The sequence below is a fragment of the Saccopteryx bilineata genome, chromosome 1 (assembly GCF_036850765.1).
Source record: "Saccopteryx bilineata isolate mSacBil1 chromosome 1, mSacBil1_pri_phased_curated, whole genome shotgun sequence".
Lineage (NCBI taxonomy): Eukaryota > Metazoa > Chordata > Mammalia > Chiroptera > Emballonuridae > Saccopteryx > Saccopteryx bilineata.
In genome coordinates, this window is record NC_089490.1 from 258,781,720 (window position 1) to 258,801,518 (window position 19,799).

A 19,799-nucleotide genomic window follows, 5' to 3' on the forward strand; every position below is an offset into this window, starting at 1 on the left:
CTTCTTCCATCTGCCCCACCCCCCCACACACACACCTTCTCCTTTTTTCCCTTTGTTTCCAACAGGCCTTACATTCTCAACTTCAGGCTCTGGGCAAAGTTGAGTCAGAAAGCCTTCTGACCCTGACCACCCAGCTCATCAAAGAGCAGCTCCCCACCTGTGAAGCCGAGGACATGGCCACCTACGAGCAGAAGCTGCAGCAGTGGCATCTGGAGCAGCGACACCTGATTCAGAGGGAACGGGAACACAAGGAGAGGGCGAAGCAGGAGCACCGTGCTCGGGTGGAAGCCAAGGCGGCCGCCTAGCTGGGCCCCACCGCCTCCGCCCCTGCAGGGACTTGCTAGGCACCGTCACAGGACTCCTCGTGACCGTGACGGCAGCCACAGCTTCCTCCGTCCATCTCCTTTCCTACAGCAGGCCTTCTGTGCTATAAAAGCCATGATGTTCCACATATGGAGGCCCAGTGACTGCTCGTCCAGACTGTCCGTTCTTAGTTCCAAAGGCTGTGGAACTGGGAAAGTGGCTAGTGGTCAGGCCAGAGCCATTGGCTAAGTGCCTTAAAAGGAGTTCTTGAGGCTTATGGTGGAGCGTCTAAGGGACAAGGGTTAATTTTGAACATTGAAGTTTGCTAATGCCTAGTGATGGTGGCAAGAGATGCCATGGTTTAAGTCACGTGTCTCAAGTGCAGGCTTTTGAATGGTCTCTCCCCGCAGCTGAGGCAACCTGCACGTCCTGAGACCTTGTCCCGCTCTCTCTGGGACAAGCACTCGCCCTGAGCTGGCTGTGATGCCCACACATCCATCCCCATGTCTCATCCTCCACATCTGAACTGGGAGAAGTACAATACAAGAGCAAACAAGAACCACTGGCTTTCAAATTTCAGGAACCTATAGTCATAGTGGTACTTTTAGGATGTAAGGACTATTGAGAAAGCTAGTGTCCTTGGCTGGAAGCTTCTCCATAGTGTTGTTAACTTTTTTCCAACACTTTGTCTCAGCTCCTTAGTAAGTAGGTCAGATGAGCCTTGTACGTACACACACACACACACACACACACACACACAACTTGTGAACACACATTTCAGCCAAGAAATTGGAGAAAAGGAGAGCTGGGAGGGGACCTGCAGTGCACTGGATACAAGAGCGATTATAAAACTCTCAGGAGGTGGAAAATTCCTGAAGTTTCTCATTGAAAGGGGTTGGGGTAGCTCTTGCTTCCTCTGTAATTTTGCCTCTAAATACAGTGGTGTACTTTTTATTCAGGATTGTGTTCCTTTATCAAGAACCTGTGGAAATAAATGTTCTGGGAGACTTCTGCTGTGTGCCATCTGCAGTCAGGCTGGGCCTGGCCCTCACGCTGCTCCACACACACCTGCCGCTCACGTCCAGCACGGGCCCAGGACCGGCGGACCAAGTCTGACCTAGGGAGAGGGCTGCAACCAGTCGGTATCGGATGTCATTACTGAGCACGGTGGCCTTGTAGAGCCCCAGAAAGGCAGCCTCGGAGGGACCATCCAGTTTGACCATCTTGTCAGTCCTCTCATTTTACAGGTACTAAAACTCCAGATGGGGATAAAGTGAAGAGGTCATGCAGCCACGTGTGGCAGAGCTCGGATTAACACCTGGTTTGGCATTTATTCTGTGGTTTATGTAGGAAACCCTCCCAATACCCCCCTCTGAGTACATTCTTCTTTTTAAGTAATGTCCTTTTTTTTTTTTTTTTTTTTTTTTTTTTTGAGAGACAGGAAGGGCAAGAGATGAGATGAGTAGCATCAACTTGTAGTTGTGGCACTTTTTAGTTGTTCATTGACTGCTTCTCATACATGCCTTGGCTGGGGCGGGGGGTTCCATCCAAGCCAGTGACCATGGAACTATGTCAGTGATCCCACACTCAAGCCAGTGACCCTGTGCTCAAAACAGATGAGCCCACACTTCAACCAGCAACCTCGGGGTTTCAAACCGGGGACCTCAGCATCATAGGTCAAGGCTCTATCCACTGCGTCATCACCAGTCAGGCTTAAGCAATGTTGTCTCTCCTTCAGTTCCCAGTTTCTGTTCTAAGACTCAAGTGTCTTCTAGGACTTGGTTGTAATGAGATAACAAGGTAGCAGTTGTAGAAACAGCATGAGGGCCCTCTCTGAGCTTCCCCTCTCCTCGGCCCATGCACGGCAAATGCAAACTCCTAATGTGCCCAACTCAGTAACACAAAACGTAAAACACACACATTAAAACTTTTGCCACTTTCATATTTTATTGTGGAACTGAGTTTTTTTTTTTCCTTTTACATCAAATATCCTCAGTGGAAGAGGGGATATTGCACACAAATATCATAAAAGCACTACATATTACTTTCACTGGAAACTAATTTTCTACATTAGATATGACTGGATAGAAGTGATGCAGGGTTATAAGACATAATACCATACACAGCTGCAGACTGACACAAACACCATTCAGAACGAGAGAGGAGTGGGAGTGCTTCTCCGCGGGGCTCCAGCCCCCCCTTCCCCAGGGCTGGAGAGGGCGGCTCCAGGCTGTGCAGTCAGTGCCCCCGACCTGCTGCAGGGCTCCCGAGGGCAGCCGGTCTCCATGCCTCGTCTCCACGGCTCCTGCTTTGGGGTGCTTGCTCCAGACGAGTGCAGAGAAGCTATTTTTCCCCCTTCCTTTTCAGTTTTTGATGCTGCCTTTTAAATAAAGTCACAGACTTTTTAAAAATAGTAAATCATTTTAATACCAGGTGAATAACCTAATGCTCTCAAAGAAATGCTCGTCCCTAGGCTGTTTTGGTGTGTTGTTCAGTTGGTTAGAAGATGAAAGCTTCGATTCCTTTCAGATGGAAACAGGATCTTCTAAATCTGAAGCACAAAAAAAAATCTAACAGTATCATCGCTGAGCAAGAACCTCCTGTGACAGGTGATTACAAGAGGCAAGAAAAGCAGTTTCAGAATCATAGAACAGCTCTGGAGAGCTGAAATTTGGTAATACAGGAAAAATGGAAGGTGGTAAAAATTCCCAGTTAGCAACTGATTTATTCTTCCTAAATGAGTACTGAAAAGCTCCTAAACTGCATAAGCTATTGGAGACACTTAAAACATTCATATACACTGGGGAAATCATTCACTATGATATATAAGGTTAAGGAAAAAAAGTGGGTTTTTTTTAATTCCATGGAAAATGGTATTTGAGGGAGAAGGGTCAGTCATCGTATCCAGTCCCACCACAAGACTGAGAAAGCATGCATGGGGGTTGGGGGTTGAGAAAGGGGACAGAATTAGTTAAAATTGAAAATGGAGGATCATCTCGCACATTTAGTCTCTGTAGAATTTTGCTTAAGAGTACTACCAAAAAGGTCATGGTCATGAGTGCTATCTTGATGGAATCTCATCACTTAAACAGAGTGTAAAATTCCTTCCACACAAATATTCGATCTACACAATTGGATTGAGTAACTGGTATGAAGACAGCTCCTAGACATCTGTGTCAGTCTTCAGCTCTCGCCGTGAATGTACATGGTACATCGTGATGGCTGTTACTAAGCTAAGTGTGTATTTATGGAACTAGCAAAATTAGGTTAGTCACCCAGGTAGAAAAGGTTTCTGGAAGGACAGAAGCAACCTGTAATGCAAATATTGATTTTCCTGGTATATTCAGGCTCTGTGGTCATCACTAAGAACAATGGGTGGAGAAAGGTACTGAAGTATTTCATAGGAAAAAGAGCCAGCTGACCAGGAACAGCTTTTGTATGTTTTCCCATTAAATCCCATAGCAAAAAAAAAAAAAAAAAAAAAAAGAGTGGGATGGAACCATAACTGAAGACTGGCTATACTTCTCCTAAAAAGTTCGGTTTTTCAAAAGCAAAATAACAAAAAAGGAACATAAAATCAAAATAATGTACATGTTAAATAAATTTAATTTGAGAAATTGGAGAATAATTCTTCTATCAAAGAAAAATCAATCAGAGGTGTGGATTTGGCAAGAGTGGAAACCTGTTTCTCTTCCCGTGTGTTGTGTGGGCTAACCCATAAACCAATCATTAATTCTCTTGAGTATCTTAGGTTGTCTCATTAAATAGTTTTAAGTAGATGAATTTACACTCAATAAAATTCATTTTTGGCATCTTGTGGTAATTTTTGTGTGCCCCTAATCAATGTGTTGTTCTTCAGGACTTCAAAAATGGAGTAATAAATAAAAGCTGCACTTCTAGAGAAACCTAAAAAAAAAAAAAGAATATTAATTTTTCTTAAAAAAAATTCAACATTTGAAAATGTAATTCACAGCATTAAGTAGACTGCACAGGTCCTCAGTGAAGGGACTCTGAAGAAGCATTGTTTAAACCCTCATCGTAGTTAGCAGTGCAAAACATACACTTATCAGACAAAAATAAACTAAAATGTTATTTTTGAAATAAATAACATAGAAAATAAAATGAGGTCATTGTTCACTACTCTGTAGGTATTAAGAGTCTGCAGGAAACGCAATATGACAGCACAGCACAGTCATCACTGAACATCAGGTGCGTTGATCTGTAACTTGAAACTGTATGCCAGTCTGAATCATGACCTGGCTTCCCAGAGTCAAAGTTCAATGATGGCAATGATGGAAAATGATCTCTGAACTCTACATGATGAACAGCAGGAGTTGGAAATTCATTTGCTTTCAATGTATTATTTTATTTTTATTTTTTCCAGAAAAGAAATCCCAAAGCAAATTTTCACTAGGGTTCTTTGAAATTGTTTTGGCTCTTTTATCTCATGGTTGAAGATCTTGAAAGAAGAATGTAGGAATCACTGGGTGCTGCAGAGAGGCCTGGGAAAGAGCCTACCACGCCATTCTTCCCCCTTCTCAAAAAGCACGTACTCAGACTTCTATGTTACAGGGGTCGGTCAAGGGGTGGGAGGTATCACTATTCCTGGTAGTGATGGGTTTTAATAAATATTACTGCAATATCAGACTTCAGTCTCACCAGAACTTCAAAAAAACATTATTCATTGTTCTTGTCTTATGAAACACTTTAAAAAAAAAGAAAAAAAGACTGTCACTTGAAAGTTTCCTTTGCATTTTCCTGCCAATGAAAACATGTTAAAAAGTTCGTCTCTGAAAAGTTCTGACAGATCTAAAAAAAAAAAAATTCTTCTGTACAGTTGTTTCCACTAATTATACTGAAATTAATAGAAAATTTTAAAAAGCCAATGTAAGACAAAGAAAGGTAAATACTGTACACTTGCTGAGAACCTCTTCCACCATAAGATTCACTGTTTTCCGAGTTCTGGTCACAGAAGACATTTCTATCTTGAACTTGCAGTAGTAAAGAAGCGATGAAAGGTTCAACTTGTTTGGCTGAGGGCCCACAGGGGGTGCTGAGGTGGTACTCCACTAGCATGACTCAGCATCAAACTTGCACCAATCAGATCAGCTTCTGGTACCCCCACACGCATGTGCGCGCACACACACATGCTCCTGTAACTGGAGTAGCTATAACCCTACGTGGATGTTTTATAAACTTGCTGTCTCACATTAAAAAATAATAAGTGCATCAAGTATCTTTGTACATTCAAGTCACTTTCTAAGGCAAATTGTCTACCATATGTACTCCCAACTGCTTTGGTATTTGCTTGTTAATCGGGGTGGACTCGGGTGTTTCAGCATGCAGGTTAACTGACTCAGAGTGGACTAACTGGGTGCACAGATGCTGGGAGCATGCCTTAGATCTACTTGTGTGTCTGAAGAGTCTGAGAGTTCTGAAGGGGGTTCAAACCACTTGGATGTCCAATCTACACTCACTATGTTATGTCAGTGTACAGCCTTCAAATGGAAGGAGCTTAATTAAGGCGTGAAAATCTTACGTGCCCTCATAACAGGTTTTGTTCTTTATGTGTTCTTCTACCGAATTTGTTTTAGAAAATTAAGACTCTTTCTGATGACTAGTCTGACACAAGTAGAAAATTTTGCCTACGTAGGCTACAGAATACAGCCTGCCTGAGAAAATGCAAACCAGATTGTTGGTTATTTTCTCTTCTTTACCCCACCCTGTTCTCCTCCTTCTCTCTGGGTATCTCACCAGCGCTCTCTACCATTACCTCTCCTTCTCTTGCATTCTTTTTCTCTCTCATTCTCTCTCTCCTGCGTTCTCTCTCTGTGTGTGCGCGCTTTCTCTCTCTCTCCTCTCTCTCTTTCTGTCTCTCTCTAAGACAAGTGTCTCAACCTAGCAGAAGTCAGTTGGGTTTGCTAGTGCATGGTTTCCAAATGTTCGGCAGAGGTGAACTGGGATAGGTCATTTTGCAGTAACTTGAACCCTGTTGTGGGAATACTGTTACTTCCCTTAGCAATCAGAAAAAAACAGAGAAATATCAGTGACTCGCATCACCATGACACACTATAGCGTTTGGCAGGTAACAGTTCAGCGACTTATTTAGATGAATTGACATTTTAGAAAAGGTGATTTCAAATTGAAGAACTTCTGGAAATAAAGTTTGAATCCTGTGGTGTGGCTGGCCTCGGTCATTACAGTTCGATCTTGCATGCAGGAAAGGATTCATCTTGCATAACCACGGTGCTGCTGCTTGCTAAAACCATGATGTTGAGGTCTTGCTGTTTCTCGTGGGTCTCCTGGTACCATTCCCTCATCACCTCTGAGTCGTGAGTCGGGATCAGGGTCACCTGCAGGGAGAGAGAAAATAACTGTTGAAGGGCAGAGCCAGAAATCAGATGAGAAAATAGAACAATGAGATATTAAGTAGACAATTAGAAGAAGGATAAATAAAGGAAATTTTTCTATTTTCCTCAAGAAATGCACAGGACTTTTCTTCAACTTACACTTTCCAGGAACCAGAATAAAGCTGCAAAAAAAAGTCAAGGTTTTTTTTTTGGCGGGGGGGGGGATTTGAAGACTGGAACCAAAAACAACTAACCACCTGTCAATTGATGCATCTATATTCACTGTCAGTTTTTCAATTCTTTAGTGTTAAGAGAAGTGCTTCAGTTAAGGTGGAATTTCTTGAATTTCCTGTTACATATAAATTTTGTCCCATGGACACTGCATATTTAAGCCAAGGAACTCTGGCTATTATTGCAGCGCAATGTTCTAATGTGTGTAACTGATGTTTTGTCCTGAGAACAAAGATTTGTATCTTTAATTTGTGTGGTTAGACAGAGTGGGGTGGGTGGATACAGGCTTAAGTAGTAGAGGTTCCACCCAGGATCCATTAAGAGGCCACTGGTGCTTCTCATGAGATTTCATATGATTAACTAACAAGTAAATATATTAACTTTAATGCAAATACAGTTTACTAGGTGACTTTTCAGACAAGCAAAACTTTGATAAGTGAAGAACACAACCAAAATAATAAAGAGTGGTTCGTGGCCAGTCATGTTTGTGAGTTGGGAATAACCTGTTGGAGACCATCTGCAGCAGTAATTCTCCTGTAGAATTTCACATGGACAGTTCATTTTCTAAGTGATTATACTGCTACCTTTGGTCTATTCATGAAACACAGAGGGCGAAAGGCAATTCTTTAGCAGCTCTCACACAGAAATATGACCATTCTGATTCATACACACTGACTCCTGGTAGATTAGGAGGAAGGGCAAGTAATGTTGGGCCTATTCTGCAGGTAAGTGAGTCATGCCAGCCTTAGGGAGGTAAAGTGGCTTTCCACCCAGGCCATGGTTGCCATTGGTACCAAGAATAGTATTTTAGACTATATTCTGTCTGTGCAATCCACTTTGTCCTCAGACTATTTCATGTCCTACAGACCCATGGGCACCTCATGCAGATCCACAATCACAATGATGCCTCTTTAAACACAATTCCTTCCATCTGCCTCTGGTCGCAGCCCCACATGCAGTGCAGACAGCGTCCCGGCGCTCTTACCTGCATGTTGCTCCCCCACTGGGCCTTCCCTTCCAACAAGGCATCCAGGACAGCCCGGCTGGGCTCCTCCGCGGCGGGGTCATTCCCACTCACCACGTAGTAAGATGACCTCACTCTCTTGAAAAATTCAACATCAACATTCTTACTATTGCTGTGGTTGGGAACATAGCACAGGTCCAAGTACACAGGGGGGCCTGGAGGCACGGCTGAGGATTTGGCTGTCTTGGTGTTTCCCGGTCCTTTGGTAAAAAAGCAAAGAGAAAGCCGGGGTCACAGGGATGCAAAGAGACCCCAAGGTGCAGTGCACCTCCCCTACTCGTCCACAAGAAGGTCCAGAGGGCATGCAAAGGTGGGACTGGGCATTCCCCCTCTCTCTGGTAGAGGGCATTTAACACTGGCAGTTTGAGAAGATGTAACATTTGCCATCTCACCAAGAGAAATGAGAATGGGACGGGTTCCCTTTGTGGAAGTACAAAGGGTTTCTAGGCCTTCCCAAAAGGTGAAACTAGATAATAATAATACTCCTAAAAAGCTACTAATATACATCTTAATTTGAAAAGGGATCTAAGAAACAGATTTTAAAAGTCAAAAGGAAGGCCCTGGCCGGTTGGCTCAGCGGTAGAGCGTCGGCCTAGCGTGCGGAGGACCCGGGTTCGATTCCCGGCCAGGGCACACAGGAGAAGCGCCCATTTGCTTCTCCATCCCTCTGCCGCGCCTTCTTCTCTGTCTCTCTCTTCTCCTCCCGCAGCCAAGGCTCCATTGGAGCAAAGATGGCCCGGGCGCTGGGGATGGCTCTGTGGCCTCTGCCTCAGGCGCTAGAGTGGCTCTGGTCGCAACATGGTGACGCCCAGGATGGGCAGAGCATTGCCCCCTGGTGGGCAGAGCTTCGCCCCATGGTGGGCGTGCCGGGTGGATCCCGGTGGGGCGCATGCGGGAGTCTGTCTGACTGTCTCTCCCTGTTTCCAGCTTCAGAAAAATGCAAAAAAAAAAAACACAAACAAAAAAAAAACAAATAAAAGTCAAAAGGAAGCATTTGCATTTGGTAAACCATACTTAAACAATGTTAGTAAGTCATGTTAAGCTCTCAGTTGAGAGCAATTTGGTCTGCAGCTGATTATCATACTCTTAACATTTGACCTAGTAACTGGTTCAGATCCCAACTGCATATGATTTCCAAGGCCCTCAGCACCTCAACCTCATTCATAAACTGACAAAAGGCCATTTTTCTCTCCTTAGGACAGTACTCTAAAAGTGAGACACCTCTCCACAGACAAGGCTGGATACCAAACTTTAGTGAGGAAGGTTCAGAGAGACTAGGCTTTCGCTAGCCCATCAGGACATACCAGACTGGAGAAAGGGGCATCTGGTTGCCAAAATTCCCAGTCTAAATTAGAAGAAGCCTGGGCAGAGTAAATATTCAGATTAAGCCCCAAGTTCCCTGGCATCTTATTTGGTGAGCTGGCTTTCTGACTTTTTTTACTTGAAGGTTTAAACTTTTGGAACATTAACAGAATTAGCATTCTAAGGCAGTGGTTCTCAACCTGGCTGCACAATTGGAATCATCTACTACTTATTAGCTCTTAATGCTTAATACTGACACCCCGGCCCCACTCCCGAGTCTGACTCTGTGGGGCTGGAGTGGGGGCCTGGGGGCCACCCTCTTTTAAAAGCATCCCAGATTATTCTACTGTGTAGTTGGTTTGAGACCACTGATGTTAAGTCATTTAAAATACTAGCTGGATCCTGTATACTTAATCCTATTTCCTTTCTCCATAGGATGGTTAATCTGTTATCCTATGAATCAAAACCACTAGTGGACTCAACTTGTCCAGTCTTTTTTCTTAAAGCATTTTAATTTTATTTATTTATTTATTTATTTAGTGACAGAGAGAGTCAGAGAGAGGGACACACAGGAAGGGAGAGAGATGAGAAACATCAATTCTTTTTTTTTTTTTAAGGATTTTATTTATTCATTTTAGAGAGAAGGGGGGAGGAGCACGAAGCATCAACTCCCATACGTGCCTTGACCAGGCAAGCCCAGGATTTCGAACCAGAGACCTCAGCGTTCTAGGCTGATGCCTTATCCACTGCGCCACCACAGGTCAGGCGAGAAACATCAATTCTTAGTTGCAGCACCTTAGTTGTTCACTGATTGCTTTCTCATATGTGCCTTGACCATGGATGGGCCTTCAGCAGACCAAGTGACCCCTTGCTCAAGCCAGCGACCTTGGGCTCAAGCTGGTGAGCCTTGCTCAAACCAGATGAGCCCTCGCTCAAGCTGGTGACCTCGGGGTCTCAAACCTGGGTCCTCCGCATCCCAGTCCAACGCTCTATCCACTGTGCCACCGCCGGGTCAAGCTTGTCCAGTCTTATTTTTAGGGGTTTGGGGGAATAATGAGAATAAGCCAAACTGGTATTTAGATGAACTGACTCATTTTATAACTAGATTAACCAGCCATTTTAATGAATCTGAGCTGAAAGCCCTCAAATATCCATGTGCAGGCCTCCTAAAGAACTGTGACTGACAGAAGTTTGTGAGTTACAGTTCTTTTAATAATTAAAAATGCCTGCAGTTTTCCCTTGCACACTGAACCAATACCACCAACAGCAAATGAGTATCATTCACACAGAAGCCCGAACCAGGGGAACTGCCAAATGGGAACCCAGGTTTGTTTAAAAAAAAAATCAATTAATAGTGCAATTTTGTCTTTTTAGAAATCTATTGGAAAAGCAGCTTCAAAGTATATTACTTTATCCTTATTTATTACTTTACCTTAAAATCATCTCTTTAAATGACAAAAATGTTTTTTTTAAAAAAAAAAAAACTCAACTGTGTGGGCTAGAGCCTATATACTTGGCAAGATGGGTGGCAAATTTCAGTTGTTTTTTTATCTGTTTGAATGAATTTCATGTTTTCTCCCAAGTGCAGGTCAGCTCTCAGCTCTTTCAGACCAAGGGGTTAATTATCTGGTGGTTTTCCATTAATTCTAAACAGGAATATACTTCTTCCACATGCATTTAAGAAAAGGAAATCTGAGGAGAACTGAGTCTGAAACTGATCCTGCATGTTGCTTAAATTAAAATTTTGCAGTTGCAATACTTCCTAAAATGGACTGAACTTGAGAGTCCCGAGGTTCATCTAGCAGATTTTTCCTTAAGTTACTTTTTGCTTTATGAGTTTGGGTCAGTTTATTTTACTTTGTGAACTGTGGTCTAAAATGCGAGAATAACTACAGAAAGCAAGTAAAATGTATTAATGCAAATCCCTATGACAGGACTGAAGCAACAAAGTAAAAGCTAGGCCAGGGGTCCCCAAACTGTGGGCCTGCGGGCTGCATACGGCCCCCTGAGGCCATTTATCCGGCCCCCGCCTCACTTCCGGAAGGGGCACCTCTTTCATTGGTGGTCAGTGAGAGGAGCACAGGATGTGGATGCTGTATGTGGCAGCGTCACTCACGTACAGTACTACTTCCGGTGACGCAGGATGCACGCATCACAGCTCCGGAAGCACGTCATATCACTTGTTACGGCTAGCAGTGACAAATATGAAACCAGACACTGACCATCTCATTAGCCAAAAGCAGGACCATAGTTCCCACTGAAATACTGGTCAGTTTGTTAATTTAAATTTACTTATTCTTTATTTTAAATATTGTATTTGTTCCCGTTTTGTTTTTTTACTTTAAAATAAGATATGTGCAGTGTGCATAGGGATTTGTGTTCATAGTTTTTTTTATAGTCCGGCCCTCCAATGGTCTGAAGGACAGTGAACTGGCCCCTGTGTAAAAAGTTTGGGGACCCCTGAGCTAGGCTGTCAGAAACCTGTTCCATCAGAAACCCAGGTATGGCTGAGAACTTGATAAATCTGGGAATTGGGCCAAATCAGAAGTCAAGGATATTGTCCCTGCCATGTGCAGTTTGGGTCTGAAACAGAATTTGGAGTCTCTGTTAGTGAGACTGTGGGGTAAGAGGGGAATAAGAAGAGCCTTTGACACTTTTTTTTTTTTTTTTTTTTTTACAGAGACAGAGAGAGAGTCAGAGAGAGGGACAGATAGGGACAGACAGGAACAGAGAGAGATGAGAAGCATCAATCATCAGTTTTTCATTGTTACACCTTAGCTGTTCATTGACTGCTCTCATATGTGCCTTGACCATTGGGCAACTGGCGACCTCAGGGTCTCGAACCTGGGTCCTCCGTGTCCCAGTCGGACGCTCTATCCAGTGCGCTACCGCCTGGTCAGGCAAGCCTTTAACACTCTTAACTTAATTTGTTTGGAATACCTACTGGTCAACTGAAATGATAGTATTTGTTGGCCAATAAGAAAACAGAGCATTGCCTTTAATGGGGAAGTAGCTCTAGCCTGAAGTTCTTTTTAATTAAAAATTTTATAATTTTTAATTTAATAATTTCATTTTTAAAAATTTTAATTAAAACAATGAAATTTAAATCTTGGGCCTACAGTGGTCATTCCAGGTTGGCTTGGAACTCTGGTTCCCCCTAGGCTTTTCAGAGCCCCTGGACTGTGTCACCTGAGCTCCATTCTGGGGCCAGCAAGGCGAAGGCCGTTGCCAACACAGTCACAGTCTTCCAGAGGAGCTTGAAACACACCTCTTTGGTTCTAAAGATTCAGAACAAGGCTGCAGTTGCTGTGTTGCACCATGAGCAAACCCAGCAATCTCATCTGGTGCATCAGAGCTGCTCTGGGCCATATGCTCAGCTACCACCAAGCCTGTAGACAACACTGGGCTGAGACTGATACCTTTTGGCAGAAGAGAATAGCAAAGGGCAGGGAGAGCACCAAGTTGTACTCTCATCTTCCCAGTACAAAGCCAAGTGGAAAGTCAAAGGCTCCAATTCAAAGTGGAATAGTTGCGGCTGCTAGCACCCTCCACTTACCTGCAGTGGCAGTCTTCACAGATTTGGATGTGGAGGCATTGGCGGCATTCTTGGTCTCCTTGTCTTTCTCTTCCCCACGTGCAGCTTTGACCTCAGGTGTGGTGACGGGTTTTGTGGCTTTTTCCACAGATTCCTTCTTCTTAGGAGAAGCCACCCTGGACACCTTGTCTGAAGATTCTTTCAAGCCCCCTGGTTTTGGTGAAGCTGCAGAGGTCTTGGACTTCCCATCACTCTTTTTGACAGGTGAAGATGACTTGGTCTTAGTACCTGGCTTTTTGGTTTTGGTCTTCTCTTTCAGATCTTTCTTCAGAGCTTTGCCCAGGTTCTGCTCGATGGCCAAGGCCTCCGGGTCCATCATGGACACGTCAGGGTGACGTGGAGAAGGGCTGCGGTCCTGCATGGGGGCTGGAGGTGGATCCATGTGTTTGTATGTGATGGTTTTGTCTGTGGGAATAGTTTCCGATTCATCTTCAGAGTCGATATTTGCATCAGCTGTGATGGAGGGACACTCTTCAGTCTCTGGGGGGACATCGGAGTCGGTCTGGGATGGGGCCGACTCACTGACTGAGGTGGGAGGGGTCTCATCACACTGTCGCCCCTGAGGCTTTCCTCCTGGAGGTGGCGGGGCTCCCCCTGATTGGGTGAGGGGCTTCTCAGATTCTTCAGTTGGCTCTTCACTGGCAAACCACTCAAGAGGATTGGGATTAATGAAGGAGGGTGACAGCTCTGTCTTGGGATGCTTGTATTCACAGGAGGACACAAGGCATAAGTCAACATCCTGGCGAGCTTCTGAGGGGGACTTCTTTTCTGCAGTGTAGCACTGGTCTGAAGTTTCATAGGAATATGTAGACCCCTGGGGGGTTCTAGTGATTTTCTCTGCAGTCTCATAACAGTATGTAGAAGTATCAGGTGTTCGTGTAGTTTTTGTAGATGTCTCGTAAGTGTAACTTTCAGAGTCGGGGAAACTGGCAATTTTCTCAGTGGTCTCATAAGAGTAGCTGGAATCCCCAAGTGTGTGGCCACCATCTTCAGAGTCATCATAGCCATTGCTGATGTCATCCAGCAGTCTTCTAGACCTCTCAATCTTTTCGTAGTTGTAACCACTCATTTCAGGGGTTCTTATGGTCTTCTCACTTATCTCATAGGAGTACCCACCCTCTTCAGGGGTCCGTGTGGTCTTTTCAGTAATTTCATAGGCATAACCACCATCTTCTGGAGTCTTGGTGGTTTTCTCAACAGTCTCATAGGAGTAGCCACTGTCACATGGGGATTTAGTGGTTCTCTCCGTCTTCTCATAGTAATAGCCACTCACATCTGGGGTTCGGGTGGTTTTCGCATAAGACTCATAGTCATAACCTTTGTCATCTAGGGACCTGGTTGTTTTCTCAGGCTTCTGATAGGCATAGCTGAAGTCACTAGGTATCTTCCCTCCACTGTCCTTCTCCACACCAGATGTGGTCAAATCTCTATTCAAGGCTAGGTGGTGTTGCATTGTTTCAAATAGCATCGAGGCACGGAAGCCATAGGATTCTGCAGATGCTGCTTCCATTGGCAGGGGAGCAGAAGTGTGGCAAACTGCTATGTTCTCTTTGACTGCGGAGGTAGAATCTGAAAAACTAGGCGAATATAAAGGAGAGGATTCTCTTGGGGTGAGTGGAGAGATATCAGATTTTGGTGACAGTTTCTCTGCTTCCAGACTTTGCACTTTTTCAGAGGTGAGTGAGGCATATAAGGATATATCTCTGGGAGGAACAACATCAGACAGAGTATCTTCTTGGAGAGGAGAAGCTATCTGAGATGGGGTATGTGCAGAAGAGGTGGATGGGGAGGCCTCAACCTGAGATACTGAGATGAGCTCAGAAAGATCATTATCTTGGGTATAGGATGGCTCCTCCATTGGTGGTATCTTATGTGATAAACTAGAGTCCTGCATGTCAGAAGGACTGTAGTCCACCTCAGTTGGCCCATTTTCAGTGATGTGAAGCACACTTGTGCCCATTGTAGGGTGATCTGGAGACTGTCGACTAAAGTCCATCGCAAGGGAGTGCTCAGGGGATTCTTGACCAAATTCAATAGACATCGAAGATTGTTCAGATCTATGATCTTGAACTGGTGTCCTGGATTTGGCTGTTTTAGGGGAGAAGTCTGGTGGAGAAATTGACATTGGCCTTGGGCATTCTTCTTTTGATGGAGACATTTCTGTTTCCTGAAAAGTAGTGGGTGTTTGCACCACAGACACAGAAAGGGAGTCATCTACTTCTGTGGAATGGGGGGAACCAACCTCAGCATGCAGAGAGGGAGACACGTCATCTGTTGTTGGCTCTGGAAATGAGCTTGTAGCCACGGAAGCTGTGGAGACTGAAGCCACACCTTCCATATGTGAGTATGTGTCTTCCGCTATACCTTCATCAACAGGAGTAGCTGACTTGTCTGAAACAGTACCTTCAGAAATGGACATCTTAGTGTCTTCTTTAAAAGATCCAAATTGACTGACATCCACTTGTGTAGGGGAAACATCTCCTCCTAACTTCCTTTCATCTAAAACCAGTCCTGATTGCGAACTCATGGCTTCAACATTGTCAGTTTTCTTTTGCTGACCAAAGTCTTCCTTTATTGGTATAAAGTCTGTGCTTTTCCCTCCCTGTTTGTCTTGGAAAAGACCAGTGGAGGTCATGTCAGAAACTGGACTTATTTGGTCTGGAAAGCCCTGTTTTCCATTCTTTCCTTCAAAGGGGCTTTCAGTACATCTCCCAGGAGCCTTGTCATCAGCACTCAGAAAACTTTCATACGCAGACTCGGACCCGATTAGGGGAGGGCTCCGTAAAGGAGACAAAACTTTTTCAATAGGAGACTCCGAATCAGGAACAGGTTCATCCATGGGGCTTATGGAAGCCCTTTCATTCTTATCTTTGGCCTCACTGAATTCAAAACTCACTGGAACTGCTGATGATTTTTCGGTGACTTCTGTGGGGAGGTGACTGGATTTCTCATCGGTGGGTGATTGGTAGTAAGGTGTGTGGCCAGCACTGCCAGTCACAGACTGAGATGGAGACACCACTTCCAGGGTCTTATCCTCAGGACTAGCACAATGTTCTTCAACTATTTCTTGGGTCACCTCAGGAGACACTGGGACTGCTCCCGTCTTTGCTGAGACTTTAATCTCATTGGGTGTCAGAGAAAAATTCACACTACGTTCACCCTGGGGGGTCTTTTCTATGGGTGATGGTGGAGACGGACTCAGAGATGGGCTCTTGGATGGACTAAGTTTTCCATCTGAAACTGCTGAGACAGTGTCTTTGATTGCCAACATGGCACTGGCTTTCCTGTCTTTCTCTTCAGCACAGTAAGCATCATGTAGAACAGATTTGCTAAATTTGTCTTCTTCCATGGACGAAGGTGGCGAGATGGTGGAGGCTGAAGCATTATAATCTTTCCCATCAGTGGCATCTGTTTTTGACCCTTCAGATAATCCACTGAGTGATGTGATAGCAGGTTTGGCATGTTCCTGAGGATATAGCGAAGACTCATATTTGGTGGTGTTGACAAATTCTTGAGATGGGGATTCTGTCTCTTCATTGTTGGTCTCATCACTCATCACATCGCGAGGAGTAGACATCTCATCCATTGGGGTGGGCTCACTGGATATCTCAATGGTAGACTGAGTGTAGCCAGAGGTGGCAGTGAATTCTTCAGGCTGATCTTCTCGATTCTCCTCATCGGAAGCAGTGGCCTCACTTTCCGAACCTCCAGGTAAAGTTTCATCATGAATTGTCGATGCAGGTTCCCGGGCAGGAGACTGGACTCCCAGTTGCTTGGGTGAAGTGGTAAGGAATCCATACTGATCCTCAGCACCACCGGCCTCTGCAGCCTTGTCAACCACAGCCATTACATAATCTTCAGCTTCAGCTTTTTCGGGCTCATATTCTTCCTCTCTGGCATCCTCAGTTTTGTCCTCCTCATCACCCTCCTCCTCAGATTGTTCAACTTCTCCTTTCTCCACTGCCTCATCCATGTCTTCTTCTGCTCGGTCATCACCACTGGCCACAGACTCCCTCTTCTCCTTGATGTGCACATCTGCCTCAGCCTTGGCACTTTCCTCCTCCTCCACAAGGCTGTGCTTGGAGGTGCTCACACACACGTTTTCTTCACCATCCTCTTCTGGCTCCTCAGCCTCCTCAGTTTCTGCCTTCTCTTCATAGTCTCCAGTCTCTGAGGATTCTTCAAAACCTGCTCCTTCATCTTCGAATTTTTCAATGTCGTCCACCCCCTGCTTCTCAACTGGCTCCAGCTCCTCGGGCGTTTGCTCACATTCACCCTCCCCTTCAGTGGTGGTGATTCCCTCATCAGGGGACTCGGCAGAACCTTTGATGACTTCTGTCTCTTTCTGGACTGGCTCAGTTGCCTTCAGTTTCTCTTCATCTCCAATCAGCTCCAGCTGAGGCTTGATGTCTTTGGCTACATTGACCTCTTCAGCCTTTAGCTCTTCAAAGTCCTTGGTCAGATCCTCAGGGGATGACATAAGGGACCTCTCAGCTTCCAGCTCTTTGGCAGGGCCAGTGGCCGCTATTCCAGCTGCTGCCACCATGGCTGCTGCAGTGGCCACCGAGCCAATGGCTGCTGCGGCAGCGTCTGCTGTCTTGCCTTCCTTCTTAATGACTTTAATTTTCCCCTTCTCCTTTGGCTTCCCAGCAGTAACAGAATCTTTCTTGACAGACTCTTCCTTCTTGGGTACTTTTGGTTTTAATGCAGCTGGTTTTTTTGCTTCAGACAGAGGAGTAGGTGATTTCTTTATGTCTTTAGTAAGTTTCTTAATTTCTTTTTTGGGTTCCTTTTCTTCCTTTTTAACTTCCTTCTTGTCTTCCTTCTTCACTTCCTTCTTGGCTTCTTTCAGTGGTGTTTCTTTCTTAACCTCCTTCTTGGGTTCTTTTTTCTCTTCTTTCTTGATTTCTTTTTTGACTTCCTTTTTCACCTCTTCCTTTTTTGGTTTTTCCTCCTTCTTGACAGGTGTTTTGTCCTCCTTTTTAGCCACTTCTTTCTTTGGCTTTTCTTTTTCCTCTTTCTTTTCTTCAGACTTTGCCTTTGTTTCCTTTTTCACCATCTTGTCCTTGGTGACTTTGGGTTTGACATCGGTGGCTTGCTTTTCAGCCACCTCGGCTTTCACCAAGGGCTGCTCTTCCCTGCCTGGCACTTCTTTTTCAGTCACAGGAGGTTTGGTCTCTGTTTTTACTGTCTTGTCTTTTTTCACTGTTAGCTTTTCTTTGCTTTCAACTTTGGGTGCTTTCTCCACATGGTTTGCTTTTATGACCTCAGGGGTTTCCTCTTTAGACTCCTTTCGCACAGATTTGCTGGCAAGTGGTTTGGGGGCTGGCTTAAGACTTTCTCGGCTATCAGCCCTCTGTTTAAGTTTTATTTGTTTCACTGCAGGAGTAGCTACCTGTCCAGTTAGATCCTTCTGGGTGGCCAGAGGCTGTTTGAGGAAGTCTAGATGTTTGAGCTTTTCCAGTCCTTCCAGAATATTGTATTGGGTGCTATTCCCAGGAAACAGGACTCGGATGATTTTCTCTGCAGGGTTTGCTGGATGCCACACGATCAAAGACGAGACCGAGGTTAAGTAGGAAATCGGGATGTCTATTTCTTGCCCATTAGGCAGGATTAGTTCAGCCTTGTCTTTGTTGGTGCCAGTCCACTGCTGCATAAAATACTGCATTTCCTTGCTGCTCTTGACTGGGTTAAGCACATACATCTCAAGTTTACCAACGCCCATTTTTTGGAAAAGAATGACAGGATCAATGGTATTGCCTACACTTCTGAACAGAGGTTCTGGTTTCATGGACAATTTGTTTAGATACTGGAGAGTGAAGCAAGCTTCTTCTATGCTTCTCTTCATCTTGATGTTTGGCTCTGGGTTTTTTAGATTTTCTGGGACATTGAGAAATACAACTCCTAAGTCAGGGGAGATGAGGTTTTTCATCCAGTCACTATTGGTGGTGGAGCCCTGGGACTGTTCCTCTTCAAGCTCTGCGATTTTCCGCTGTAGCATGCTGTTGATTCCAGGCAAGTTGTCATCCCCAATGTGAGTGAGCAGGATGGAGTCCACTCGGTCCAAGTGTCGAATGAGCTTCCAGAAGCAGGATTTTCTTTCTGACCCTCCATTGATGAGCATATTGAATCCATTCACTGCAAACAAGGCAGAATCGCCCCTCCCTCCCGGAAAAATGTAGCAACAGGGTTTGGAGAGCTTTAGAAATCCACCCGATGTGGGAGGTTCCAGGATATCAAAGGGAGATGGGACTTCCACTGATTCAGAGAGATATTCGGTAAACTCGGAAAGGCCTTCCATTTCTGGCAATATAGAAGCTGAGTTGAGTTTAATATTGATGAAGTCTTGGAGATTGTGTCTGTCGAGATTGGAGTTCTTCCAGTCCCCTTCTTCAGGACAGAAGAGGGTTAAACTAGCTTTGTTGGCAGGATGGGTGGTACTCAGTAATTCCCCAATCTGGGATTTAAAAAATAATAATAAACAAAGAAAGAAAAGGTTTAAGTGAATGTCATCACTGATCCATCATCTCCATCTTTTCCTAAGTATTATAGAATCATTGAATGCACAAAGGGCTGATTTCAGAGATGCTGGTTATTTAAATGCTAAAATATTTTCACAATGGTAGGTGAACAGCCTCTGTCCTGACTGCCCCCCACCGCACACTCTACCTGTTTATGCCTCAACCTCCCCCAACACTTCTACATCATCTGTTCTTTCCAGAAAAATTCTGAACTCTGGTCCAATTCTAAGACCACTGACCATCTGGAAGATCAGGGCCTATGCCACCGTAGTTATGAAAGACTTTGAATTTTATTACCCCTAGGTACTTGTCATACAAAAATGTCCTTTGACAAACATTAAACTATCACAGAAGAGGGACTACGTGAGTCATTTCACCGCTGATACAACATGTTTTCTTTCATTCCACTGGTCTTGGCAAAAGTGCCTGATTGATATATTGAAGAAATTTAGTTTGGGTTCACTTACTGTTGT

General features: G+C 44.6%; 2 protein-coding genes across 5 annotated transcripts in view; one reads left to right on the forward strand and one right to left on the reverse strand.

The window, feature by feature from the left end:
- The window catches only part of MRPS27 (mitochondrial ribosomal protein S27), a 97,450-nt gene extending 93,656 nt beyond the window's left edge, over nt 1–3,794 (forward strand). For both annotated transcript variants that reach the window (XM_066241534.1, XM_066241541.1), the window contains one exon: nt 66–3,794. In XM_066241534.1, coding sequence (XP_066097631.1) covers nt 66–305 — 240 coding nt within the window. In that variant the 3' untranslated portion in view covers nt 306–3,794. The remainder of the gene's footprint in view (nt 1–65) is intronic.
- Nucleotides 3,795–4,242: 448 nt separating this feature from the next.
- Nucleotides 4,243–19,799, reverse strand: part of MAP1B (microtubule associated protein 1B) — a 113,120-nt gene continuing 97,563 nt past the window's right edge. For all 3 annotated transcript variants that reach the window (XM_066241492.1, XM_066241509.1, XM_066241499.1), the window contains 3 exons: nt 12,767–19,262; nt 7,870–8,108; nt 4,243–6,656 (listed from right to left, as the gene is read on the reverse strand). In XM_066241492.1, coding sequence (XP_066097589.1) covers nt 6,501–6,656; nt 7,870–8,108; nt 12,767–19,262 — 6,891 coding nt within the window. In that variant the 3' untranslated portion in view covers nt 4,243–6,500. The remainder of the gene's footprint in view (nt 6,657–7,869; nt 8,109–12,766; nt 19,263–19,799) is intronic.